Source organism: Hyperoodon ampullatus (assembly GCF_949752795.1).
Source record: "Hyperoodon ampullatus genome assembly, chromosome: 1".
Taxonomy (NCBI): domain Eukaryota; kingdom Metazoa; phylum Chordata; class Mammalia; order Artiodactyla; family Ziphiidae; genus Hyperoodon; species Hyperoodon ampullatus.
The window spans coordinates 57947030-57961223 of NC_136914.1; the positions used below are offsets into that span (position 1 = coordinate 57947030).

General features: G+C 34.7%; 1 protein-coding gene across 4 annotated transcripts in view; it reads right to left on the reverse strand.

Annotated features, from left to right (window-relative positions):
* Nucleotides 1-13612, reverse strand: part of HERC4 (HECT and RLD domain containing E3 ubiquitin protein ligase 4) — a gene marked incomplete at both ends in the record, with an annotated part of 139673 nt that extends 126061 nt beyond the window's left edge. For all 4 annotated transcript variants that reach the window (XM_079707458.1, XM_079707456.1, XM_079707457.1 and 1 more), the window contains one exon: nt 13387-13612. In XM_079707458.1, coding sequence (XP_079563584.1) covers nt 13387-13612 — 226 coding nt within the window. The remainder of the gene's footprint in view (nt 1-13386) is intronic.
* Nucleotides 13613-14194: the final 582 nt, after the last annotated feature.

Sequence of the window (14194 nt, forward strand, 5' to 3'; positions counted from 1 at the left end):
ACTGTGTTGCGAGCTTCCCTGGTGGCGCAGTGGTTGAGAGTCCGCCTGCCAATGCAGGGGAAACGGGTTCGTGCCCCGGTCCGGGAGGATCCCACATGCCGCGGAGCGGCTGGGCCCGTGAGCCATGGCCACTGAGCCTGAGCATCAGGAGCCTGTGCTCTGGAACGGGAGAGGCCACAACGGTGAGAGGCTCGCGTACCGCAAAAAAAAAAAAAAAAAAAAAAAAAAGGTACTGTGTAACTCCATTCTTGTATAAAAATGTGTCACATATAGCCCCAATATATATGCAGAGAAAAGACTGGAAAAATAAATATTAAATTGTCAACACTGATTATCTACAAGTGTTTTTTTTCTTCTTTTATGGTTCTTTAATTGTTTAATTGAACAAGTGAATGTGTAGTTGATGCATTTTACGATGCTGAATTTTTAAAAGATGAAGACATTAGTCACTTGGGATTAGTGAATAACACCAATAAATAATTCAGAATGCTTTTTTTTTTACTTTAAATAATCATATTGCTAATTTTGTGATAGAGATAACAAATAACCAAATGGCTACTTCACTCAAGGCAGCATGTTATTTCCCTATTCCTAAAGTAAAATTATTCTTTACTGACACTTTTTAAAGGATGTCTAAGATAATCATATAATGATCATCATAAAATATATTCTAAAAAATTAAGAATTAAATAAAACTAAAACATAAAATAATGAAAATGCTTATTCTCTAAAATTATTACCAATAATTACCAATAAGAATTTGGAATGGTACAACTCATAGTCATGAAAACATTTTAATGAGTTCTTTGATAAAACCAAAACTTAACATACAGTAATTTACATGTCTTGGTTGACAGCCCACAATAATGTTCATATGGAGATGTAACTAGATTAAAAAATTCTTTATAACGGATATGTTTACAAGCCCATACCCCTTTTATGCATTCTTACCTACATACAGGTATACAGGTAACATACACAAGACGATTATGTGCCTGGCACTGTGCTAAGCCCTTTGTTTGTTTAATCTCATTTAATCCTCATAACACCATGAGACAGGTATACCATCATCCCTACTTCACAGATAAAGGCACAAAGATATAAACATTTCCCTATTGATTGAACTGTTGTCCTTTTGTTAATAATACTTAAACAACAAGGTTATGTTTTAATAATCTATTTTCAAAACATACTTAAAACTGTATAAATACTTAGGGCTTTACATTATTTTTTTTTCAGGAGAGTCCTTTCTTGATGGCTAGGAACTGCTGAAATTAACTGCTTTGAAGAGGAAAGGAGAAGTAAAATTGAAATATAAAGACTCCAACATAAATATACTATCAATCAAATAGCTGCTTTACTTCCATTTCTTTTTAAGACTAGCAAGAATGAACCCTCAGAATATACTGCCAGAATTTTTGTTTTGTGTTTTCTTAGATACTTTTTAATATATTTGGCATTCATTCATCACAGAGACAATTAACTATACTCTTACTTTCTATATTCTTGATGCTGACATAGGAATGGTGGGGGGAGGGGCTTATAGACACCAGAAGAGTCGGAGCCTCCCAGGACTAGCTGATTCCTAAAGATAACTTGCCCACCAACAGCTGCCTTTCATATGCAAACTGACCAATCCAGAGTTTATTCCACCAACTATCTCACACACCAAACCCATATTTCCCTTACCTTAAATCATCCCAGGGCCAGGTACCAGGAAACAAGAAAACAACCCTATAGACCAAAGCCTGGAGGAATTAATCAAACTAGCCTATCCTAATCTGTTTATTCTGCCTAGTTTGCCTTTCCCAGGAAAACCTCAATAAGGCTACAACCCTAAAATCTCCCCTGAGCTCTAGTTTTCTGCCTCCTGACTACCCTGTTATCTTCCCCTGCAGCTCTGTGTGGCATGCAGTGACCTCCTCTCTCTGGAACCAGTGAGCATAATGAACTTCCAAGCCTCATTCTCTCTTCCCTTTGTGGCCACAATGACTTTACCATAACATATCCAACATATCCAACATGTACATTCTTAGAACAGTTTACAAATTTAAAAATTTAAATTTAAAGGTCAGCTTATCACTTTGGGAGGGGCAGGTTTAAAAGTATGAATAAGCAGAATTTAAGTGTCTGTTCCTCAAAATATCAGTACACAAACTATACCTTCTGTTATAGACTGTATGTTTGTGTCACCCCCTCCCCCAAATTCATATGCTGAAATTCTAGCCCCCAATGTTATGGTATTAGGAGGTAGGGCTTTGGGCGGTAATTAGGTCATAAGGGTGAAGCCCTCATGATTAGTGCCCTTTCTTAGACAGCTCCCTCACCCTTCTACCATATAAGGACACAATGAAAAGATGGCCATCTAAGAACCAAGAAGCAAGTCCTCACTAGGTAACAAATCTGCTAGCACCTTGATCTTGGATTCCCCAGCCTCAAAAACCGAGAGAAATACAGGTTTGTTGTTTAAACCACCCAGACTACAGTAATTTTGTTGTAGCAGCCTGAATGGACCAAGAAATGTTCTAATTAATTACTCTTCAGTAAATAAACTTTTGAAAACGATGAATCTAACTCCCATCATTTATGTGCTTCTCACAAGAACAAAAAAGGCATCTATGTTTCTTCTGTTATTACTATATCTTTAGAGTCTAACAGTAAAGGAATCGAATTTATTTTATATCTTGCTCCGATATAACATTACCTCTAAACAAAACAAACATACATTTTTGGGAAATTTTGGTATAATTTTTGAATATGAGCTCCAACAAGGTAACTGAAGACTAAACATAAAGAAGTACATTCATGGTTAGCACAATGTCTAGGACAAAGTAGACATCCTCTGTTGAATAAATGCCTGAATTTCAGTTGTAAATGAAAAGATACGTATTGTCTATCTCAAGGAACATATAGAAACAGCATATAGCCACTTCAGTGTAAGGCTTACCTAAAATTACATTCTCACACTAACATTAATGGCTTTTTTCTTTTAAGAAAACATTTATTGAGCACTTAGCACATGCCAAGCATTGTTCTTTGCACTTCATGTGATATCTCACTTAATCCCTTACAACCACCCTTGGCATGATTATCCTAATTTTACAGAAGAGAATACTTAACACAGAGACTAAGCTATGTGCCCAAGATAACATAGCTAAGAAGTGAAAGAGCCAGGATTTGTATCCAAGCACTCTAATTCCAGAGCCTACCCTTTTATTTTAAAAAAATTAACAGATAATATGTCTACATTTTTTTAAAATACATGTAGGGAAAAATCTGTGTCTATCATCCATGTCTTCTACCAGTCTAGTTCTCACCCCTTATCTTACCTCTGCACCAAGAATAAATATATCCATTATTAGTTGGATATATTCTTCCAGGGTTTCTCTTAATATATCTATAAGCGAATACAAATGTATATTTTTCTTTTTTTAATCCAAAATACAGCTTTATACACAATGTTCTACACCTTGCTCTTTTTACTTAATTTATCTTAGAGCTCTTTCTATATTAGTATGCAAAAACCTCCTTCATTCTCTTCATAACTACATAGCATTACACTGACTGAATTATTTGACCAGTTCCCAACAGACTGTCATAAGATTGTTTCTAATATTTGCTATTATAAGCAATGTTGCAGTAACACTCATTTTGTATATGTACAAACGTAGCTATCAAATCAAGAGCTATACTCTTGGACTTCTTGGAGAAAGGGTTTGTGCATCTGTAATTCTGATATATGCTGGCAAAATAACCCTCATAAGGGTTTATCAATTTACACTAACAACCTATGGAACACTTATTTACTGACAGCCTCACTATACAGAGATGGTACCCCAGTCATACACATAGTCTTCTGTATTTCTCTTAGTATGAATGAGGCTGAAGAGTATTCACTGTTTAAAAGACATTTGTATTTCCTTTTCTGTGAAGTGCCTCTTCCTATCCTTTGCCCATTTTGCTACTGTCTTCTCCTTATCTCATCAATTTCTATGAGTGCTTTATATCTCGGAGACTTGCATTTTGATTTCAATATAAATATTAAAATTCATAAATATTTCCTATTTGTCTTTTAACTTTTACAGTGACTTCTACATAGCAAAATTATTTTTACTTCCATGGAGTTTACTTTATGTTTTCACAATTCAGAAAGGATTTCCTGACTCCAAAATAATTTTTAAAAAATTAGTCCATGTTTTCTTTGAGCACATTTATCATTGTAACCTTTACATTTAAATATGTGATTGATTTAGAATTTATCCAACACATACATGGCGTGAGGTATTAATCCAACTTTTTTATTCCCTAGATGATGCTCTTACTTATACCAAGATCATTTATTGACTAGCCCTCACTTGAATTTTTTTCTCCGTTGATTAGTTTATATCTGGGCTATCTATTCTATTTTATTTAATATGTCTATTTGTGGGGCAGTTTTAACTACCAAGGCTTTAAGATTAAAATATGTTACTATCTATTTATATATATATATATATATATTTCGCTCTCATTTTTCAGAGTTTTCCTGGCTACATTGGTTTATTTTTTCCCTATGAACTAGAGAATCCATTTGTCAAGTTCCTGGGGGGAAAAAAAAAAAACACACTTGCTATTTTTATTAGGATCATATTAAACTGATATTAATTTTAGAGAAACTGGCAGGTCTATGTAGGTTGGGTATTCCTATCCACAAATGTGGTTTCAATTTTTCAAGTTTTTTCTATCCCTCATACGTGCTTTCAAGTCTTCTTCATATTATGTCTCACACAATCTTAGGTTATGCCTAAGTCATTTTGTCTTTTTCTTGCTATTGTAAATGCTGCCTTTGCTTTGACTGTTGACATCTAACTGAATCTCGTTTCCACTAGGTTTTGTTTTTTAATTGAGGAATAGTTGATTTACAATATTATCTAAGTTTCAAGTGTACAACATAGTGATTCACAATTTTTAAAGATTATACTCCATTTATAGTTATAAAATATTGGCTATATTCCCTGTGCTGCGCAATATATCCTTGTAGCTTATTTATTTTATACATAGTAGTGCCTCTTAATTCCCTACCCCTATCTTGCCCCTCCTTCCTTCCTTCCCTCTCCTCACCTGTAACCACTAGTTTGTGCTCTGTATCTCTGAGTCTGTTTCTGTTTTGTTATCTTCACTAGTTTGTTTTATTTTTTAGATTCTAGAACTTATAGGTAAAGCACCTAAACTTTCCTCCAATTGTCTTCAGAAACTCCTAAGGGTCCTTAGGGTCTCTTTTAGCCTTACCCTATTCCTTCCTCACTTTCATTTCTCTTTCAAAGAAGCAACATCATTCCCTCAGAGGGCACATTTCCCAGGGGCTCTTGCCTACATGCCAGCACATATACAACTTACAGTTACAATTATTTCAGCTATTAGTGAAATCAAGAACTTCTATGTGAATGCATCTTGTGACTTCAAAACCTTTGTTTCCTTGGGGACTTCCCTGGTGGTGCAGTGGTTAAGAATCTGCCTGCCAATGCAGGGGACACAGGTTCGAGCCCTGGTCCAGGAAGATCTCACATGTCGCAGAGCAACAAAGCCCCTGTGCCACAACTACTGAGCCTGCACTCTAGAGCCCACACGCCACAACTACTGAAGCCCGCCCGCCTAGAGCCCGTGCTCTGCAACAAGAGAAGCCACCGCAATGAGAAGCCCGCACACCGCAACGAAGGGTAGCCCCCGCTCGCTGCAACTAGAGAAAGCCCGGGCGCAGCAACGAAAACCCAACGCAGCAAATATAAATAAAATGAATAAACTTAAAAAAAATGATGAAAGGTTAAATAATCATTAAAATATCCCTAAACAGTATTTTAAAACCATGGGGAAATATTTACTAAAGTGTTATTCAATTATTACCGAAAAAAAAAGTTGAGAAAGAAAAACATATTCCCAGTCCATAATCAGAAACATATATGAGAATAGAAAAATTGTCAAATGACAGCAGTATTTATCTGTGCATGATGGCATTATGGTTAATTTTTATTTTCCCTATATTTCCTGATTACCCTCCCAAGAATATGTAATAAGGGACTTCCCTGGTGGCGCAGTGGTTAAGAATCCACCTGCCAATGCAGGGGACATGGGTTCAAGCTCTGGTCTGGGAAGATCTCACATGTCGTGGGGCAACTAAGCCCGTGTGCCACAAGTACTGAGCTTGCGCTCTAGAGCCCCCAAGCCACAACTACTGAAGCCCGTGTGCCTAGAGCCCGTGCTCCACAGCAAGAGAAGCCACCACAATGAGAAGCCCGTGCACTGCAACGAAGAGTAGCCCCCACTCACCGCAGCTAGAGAAAGCCCGCATGCAGAAACGAAGACACAATGCAGCCAAAACTAAAAATAAATTATGTAATAAAACTATGAAAAGCTAAAAATGTGTTATTTCAGAATAGTATGACACCCAGCAAAGGAATAAAATGAAACTAAACTTAGACATTAATAAAGAAATAAGGTATTTTAAAATAATGTGAAAAACACATTACTAAAGAATTATAGAATGTTTTCCTTATGGCCAAGAAAAGCTGAAATAAAATTCTGCCATACTAGAACTGAAGAAAAAAGAGTAATTCCAGGTAAATAAAATATTATGGTTTAAAGAAAGCCACCAAAATTCAAGAAATTTCCCTTTTAACAAAATTAACTCCAGTAATACAACTGTACACAGCACAGATTTTTCTAGCATGTAAAGTAATCACAACAATTCATTAAGATATAAAAATAATTATTGCCTTTTAAGTTCCATCAGCATGGGGGGGAAAAAAAGCCATAGAAGCTGAGATAAGATAAACCATGAGCTTTTTAATATGGATTCTTTATTAATGTTTCCCACTTTTCTACTCATTTAACACAATCCTAGTCCAAAGAAACCCTGTAACAATGGCTGAATAGATTTTCTCTATTAGTTTTAATATGTATCCCAAGTACCTGATATGCCTTACAGCCTAGGAAAACTTAATATCTATGAAGTGAGACTTGATTTATTTCTTCAAAGCAATTTTAAAAATACATGGGGTTTGTGAGAAATGAGCTTTAACAACAGTGCTATACTCATATGACGTATCGGGGACATGGAACCCAAAGAACACAGTCAGCCCTCCTTATCCGTGAGTTCCGCATCTCAGCATTCAACCAACACGTGGATGGAAAGTACAGCTGACCCTTGAACAAGACGGGTTTGAACTGCAAGGATCCACTTATACATCGGTTTACTTCAATAAATATATAATGCCTGTATTTTCATTTTACAGATCTTTGTGTAAGGGAAAAGTTTATGCTCAGAGATCACAAAATGTGGAATCATAAAACTAGGGTTTGAGTTCTGATTCTATCCAAACTGTTTCAGTTTCTTGCCCTTGGGTGAGTCACTTTCAATCCCTTTGTTTTTAAGGCAAAGATAGCAGTATGGAGCCTTTCACTTGCATGGGGGATCAGCACCCCTAACACCCATGTTGTTCAAAGGTCAACTGTATTTGGGGAAAAAAAAAAATTCCAGAAATTTCCAAAAAGCAAAACTTGAATTTCCCATGTCAGCAGCTATTTACATATCATTTACATTGTATTTATAGCTATTTACATTGTATTAGGTATTATAAGTAATCTAGAAATGATTTTAAACATATGTGTAGGTTATATGCAAATACTATGCCATTTTATAAAAGGGACTTGAGCATCCATGGATTTTGGTATCTTCGAGGGTCCTGGAACCAATCCTCCATGGATTCTGAGAGACGACTGTACTTATACTAAGGTGATAGAACCTAGACCATCTTGGCTATCATCTGTAACAAGAATCCTTAGTAACTGCTCAAACTGTGAAACTTTCCATACTCCTGTTCTTTCAAGGAACATATGTGGCTCACTTCCAATCAGATAAAAACACTAACATACTAAACACAAAGAGAAAATCATTGGTTCCAAATCATTTAAAGAAGCCTCTATTTGTTAGACTGTTCAGATTAGGCATCTACTACTATCATTGCTTCTCTGTGGGTTAATGGTTTTATAAAGCATTCACCAAACCAATGCATCCTACAGAGAGATATATGGCAGTCTTGATACAACATAATTAACCCAAGTTCCAATGTTAACCACCAAATCAGTTGTGCCTGGCAGTTACTATGGACTTTGGATAGTAGCACAGCATTATATAACAAAGGGATAGAGAATATGATATATAACAGAGGAAAGAAGACTGTGTGTTACCACAGTAAGTTTTTGTTCCTTTGTTTAAATATTCTTCATACCACAAAAGGTTATAATGAAATACCAAAGTGGTATCACAATGCAAGCACCTTGGTAAAATAATGATTCATTTCAATAGGCCATCAATAGACTGGCAAAAAAACAATCTGTGCATTAGTATTTGATCTGCCTGAAATAGAAGATACTACTGTAAATAATTCTAAACATAAGCACAATTTAGTGAATAAGGTAGGAGACTGGTAGACTTAAAATTTCAGATTCAATTTATAGCTGTTCACCAGTCACCTGCTGTTTTGACAAGTTACTTACCAACTTGTGCTGCCATTTCTCCGTAAATTTATCCCCTAAGATGAGGATAATTCTTGCAAATTGTGTCACAAGCATTTTGAAAGGAACCATGAGTTATTGTGTAATGCTCTTGAAATTCCTCAGGTGTAGGGTCCTACACAAAGTAAAGTATTATTATACATCTCTCTAACAGTAGTCATCTGTTTGCATTATGATTTTTTTTCCCTACCCTCGACACTGTGATTCTTGGACACTAACCTTTCTCAAAGTAAAGCATCCAAAGCAAGCCTCCATTCCTGAACCAAGTAATTATTTTTTCAAGTCTTCATATCATCCACATCCTTTTCTTCCTTATAAGGTATTATGAAAATTAGTAGTTATAAAACATAATGAGCTTCTTTGGTTCATTAAGGAATATATGGGATTATCTGAATTTTTTAATCCACTCTTATATGAATAATTTTATTTCCCATATTTATACATTTATTTTCCTATATTACTATTTAAATTTCAACTATATTTTAAGGAGTTCATTTATAGATTTATGTTTTATGAACAGAGAGAGCAGGTCAGAAAATGAAGAAGAAAGGCAAGCAAATTACTGCTATATGACCAAAATGTTTTTATTGGAATGATCAACAGCACAAATTACCATTTTGGGCCACAAAAAATAGAATCAATGCTCATAATATTTTTATCTTCAGTAGAAGAGTTGAGCACAAGCTACAAAAAATTTTATCATACTATTCAAAACTTTATCTATTACTGGCTTTACAATGAAGTCAGTCTTCAGTTCAAGAATAAAACATATATATTTGAATTTTTAGTTTGTGCTGATACAATATTACATCTGAAACTAGAATTCTCAACCTTCTTACACGGTTCCTAAAATGGCTTCTCTTTAGATTTATGCACAGGGAAGGGACTGGGGAGGGATTTAAAAAACATGATGTCATCATTGTATACCTTTAGTCATAAAATAATAATTTTAAGAGTTTTTTAAACCCTCAGAATTACATTAAATAATGATGTAAACTAGTTTCCTCCTTGAATAAATATTCCTCTACCTTCTAAATATGGCAGGGGCAAAACTTTGTGGGATAAAGATAAAACCACAGGGTTTAGAGTGTTCTCTTAATATCTGCTACTCTAGTGGTTAAGCTCTTTTAACTTCAGTTTCCTCATCTGAAAAAGGGGGACCATAACACATGCCCTAGCTAACAAGCAAGACTGTTGTGAGGATTAAATAAAATACATAATCTATTCAAAAGAACTCTGTACACCATAAAACGCTATTAAAACAGTCATTTTAAACAAACTATCACATTATTTGCAAATTATGGACAGAAAATAGTTTAGCACTGTTTCTAACACAAAACAAATGGAAACAGGTGTGTAAAACATATATTTAGGTCCATGGACACCAAATTTTACCTATGGTGGATACACAGTGAGTAAATAATCTTATTAAGAAAAGTACACTTTCTAAATGTTATCTTAACATTTCCAGAAGCAAATTTGGAAGTACAAAAATAAAACTAACAGTTTATTTAGGTGGACTGACCTAGCACTTTGAAGATTAAATATACTATTTACCTGTTAGCTATGAATTAAGGAAAAAACTGAGAGCCTCTAGATTTTAAAAGGTTTAAAAAAATTCCTATGAAGGAAAAATACATACATAAAAGTGAAATAGATGTTCACTTCTCTGGAAATAGTTCAGAAAGAGCTAGTAGTGACAGCAAGGATTATACATTTACAAGAGAATGGAGATGAACATGGACGTAATCTGCACTCTTGGTATAATAAAGGAAATGAGTGAAATCTTTCCATGTGGTTACTAGAATGTCCAGAATGGAAACTTCTCCCAACAGGCCATAGGTCAAATCTATTTACTACACTGTAAGGCTGAGTCCTCCAGGAGGTTACCATGACTCTCAAGAATAGCTTATCCTTAATGAAGGAGGCGACCTCTTCTCTTTTACTTCTTAATATTCAGTATGCTTATAAAGCCAATCTCTATAAGAAAACAATTCTTAGCTTTCTGTTTGCTTTCTTCATGACACAAGTTTAAAGCTCTGATGAAATGAACTATGTTTATTACATGGTCCTAAAATTCAACCAGACTCATTCTGTTACCCAAAGACTTCAAAAGCAATTACATGGGAACTCTGTATCTTCTAATTCATTCCTCAAACTCATAAATTTAAAAAAAAGGCTAGAAAAGGAGTATATTTAAATCATTAAGGAATTATTCCAAAGGGAAATAATTTTGGTTAAAAACATTATTACATTTTCCACTCAATCCCCTTAAATCAAAACTGAGGTTAAAAGATTAAGTTCCTATCAGAGCAACTACCTCCCTTTGAACTTTTACTTTTTCCTACCTCTTTAACTAGGTACACTTCAATACATCATTGAATCTGGACTTCTAGCAATAAAAAGTTTTTCTCAGGATAAGGATTCTCTTCCATAAAGCTATTTCAGCTCTAGATTTATTTTCTGGCTATTTATGTGACCAATCATTGAATTAAACTTAAGGCTTCACTTTCTCCCAGGAATCTTCAATTCTATCCCACAATGACATTTCCCATCATTTAAACTTCCCAGTCTCAAAATACATACCACATCATGTCAAATTTCAATTCTCTCTAGTTATTTCATTTACATATGCCTTAATGCCCAACCCAGGTTCTAAATTTTTCAAAGACAAAGTTTATGCCTTTCATTTTTCTATTCCATAGACTGTGATGTACTCTGGACAACAAGGCAATCCTAAAGAGGTATCAAAAATTAGGTAAACCCACCCTCCCAACTTTATATCGCCAAGTATTGCTTCCAGGATGAATCAACAGAGTGAATTAAATGTCACAACGTAATCATCACAGTGTCAGCATGACCACAAAGAAGCCTCTTCTGGCTAGTTAAGTTTCTCAGAACCTCACCTATAGGGTTAAAAGCTGTTCCAGGCACTATAATAATCATTATACTATTAGTGCACAGTGTCTACCACCCTTGTGTTGGACACAGAACAGATGTTTACTAACATTTAAAAAATGTAAATCTTAGTAAATTTCAGTAACTATACTGGCAATTTCTTTGTGCTAGCTTTGTACTTTCTACTTGCCCTGAAGCCTCTGAGAAATTACTAAAGCAATACAGAGATACGTTCAGTTACTTCTGTGGGGCATGTTAAGTATAAGAATAGTAACAGCCGCAATACCATGAAAATCTCAACCTGAGGCAGCATTCCAAGCTAAGCAAAAAAGGTAAAGGATCCATCTGCCTCTGAAGCAGTGATAACAAATACTTATCAATAAATTACCATTCATGTCTAACAACATGACAACCTCAATGCCTAAGATTATGAAAATCTGATAAGATTCCATAAAATATTCTTCATGAGGTAGAGTACAAGAAAACTACCATTTATCTTGAGTTTTGCAATAATTAAACCTATTGTATTAAGCATCACTACTATTCATCCAAAAAAATTAAATTACAAATCAAGGCAGAAGAAAAGAGATTAAAACCCTATCAACGAAGGATGAAAACTACACCATAATTTACAAGTTAGAAAAATGAGTTTGGGCACGGTGGTGAGATGGTATGAAAAAAGAGTAACATACCTTAATTTAATACCTTAATATATTATACTTACATTAACCTCTCAAAAGTAGACTAACAATAGAAACCACTTAAAAAATGACGTGGTAAAGAAAGATAACTGCCATAGAAAATACCGAGGTGCCATTATTGTTAAAGTTAAAAGAAACTGTAAATCAGTACAGCTGTAATCTTATCTGAATTTACCACCTTAAGAATTAACTTTTAGTTAACACAACTGAAAGTGAAATTCACATAACAATTTTTCTAAATGTGGTAATATTTGACTTTAAAATATGTATATCCAGGAAAACAGAACATGAAATGTGACCAAATTCCTCAAAATTCTCATTACCCTACAAATTATTTTAAATTTGGTTCGTATGGCTACTACATAATCAGGACATCTCATAGACACAAAACTTTTAATAGCTAGTGTTATTACTTGAAAGTAAGATACTACGAAAATAAAAGATATTTCAAACTAAATGAAATCATGTATTTAAAATATAATAGGAAGAACAAGAGAATACTTAGGATTATATTTTTGGCAAGTAAGTGAAAGTAAAAAGCTTTCATCTTAATTTTCCCCCTTTCTGATACATGGAACACAACACAGTAAATTATGCAATTAAAATCTGCCCAGAAAAAAAAAAAAACAAGAAGATAAAAAATAAAATCTGCCCAGGGTGGCTGAACAGTACTGATAAAAGGGGACCTACATAGTGTATATTCTATACCAATATACTTAATACCAAAGAAGATCTATACACTGCAGGGTGGTTTTCGCTATTGTCTTACATCACCATAATTATGTTCTGAAGCCACAACTTCATACAATAAAGGTTTATACGGCTTCCCTGGTGGCGCAGTGGTTGAGAGTCCGCCTGCCGATGCAGGGGACATGGGTTCGTGCCCTGGTCCGGGAAGATCCCACATGCCGCGGAGCGGCTGGGCCCGTGAGCCATGGCCACTGAGCCTGCGCGTCCGGAGCCTGTGCTCCGCAACGGAAGAGGCCACAACAGTGAGAGGCCGGCGTACCGCAAAAAAAAAAAAAAAAGGGTTTATAATAGCAGTAGTTAAAAAAAGAAACCACAAAATAATTAAAGTACTTAGAAGCATGCAAACTGTAAAGGATCTATTTAATGCCTGGTTTGCTTTTAAAGCCTGATAAAAAGAAAATATGGGTTTAGGACTAGAGAAATTGTTTGACATTTCTAACTATGATATAATTATTAGAAATAGCAAACAAAAAAATTTTCAACTTACCTGGTTTCTTTCTGGATTTTTCATGACCTAGCTGCCCTAGATCATTACATCCACATGTGTACACTGTTCCATCATCCAGAACAAATACAGTATGTCTGAGTCCACATCCTACATCTCGAACCTTTTTATTTATAAAAAAGTCACTTTTTCTGGGCTCTAGTACAATTTCTTCATCAATTCCACCCAAACCTAGCTGTCCAAAAGATGCATTTCCCCAGCACAACATGTTTGTAATTCTTTTGGTCTTCCAGTTTCAATAAAACACTCCCTTCTGAAACACTGGCAAGTTGGAGGTATCCCTATGTCTGAGAAGATAGAAAAAAAAGTTAATATGACTTCAAAGGAAACATAATGTATAACTGCTCTTTCAAGTACTAGGCTACAATAATCACTATGTAGTAAACATGAAATTTACTTTATAATGTGTTACAGAAGTATCATTCAATTTCAAAAAACAATCAGATGTATATTTTTTAAATTATCATACAGAAATGTTTAGGAAAAATACATCACTCCCCATGATTCTTTGCAAAATCTAAATATTAACTAGTTTTGACTTTTTGTTGCCTTATAATAGACTAATTAAATTGAAATAGTAAGTATCCTGATGAAGTTAATCTTTTTTTTCCTTTTTGCTTTGAATAATTTCAGTGGGAGCAAGAAATATGACATCTATCCACTGCTCCCAAAATCAGATATATACTCAGTGAAAAATTTAGCCAACTACAGAAACATAAAACCTTGCAATCTCCCTCAAGTCAAAGAATAATTAGACTTCCTAACACCTACCTCCACATTAACAGAAAAC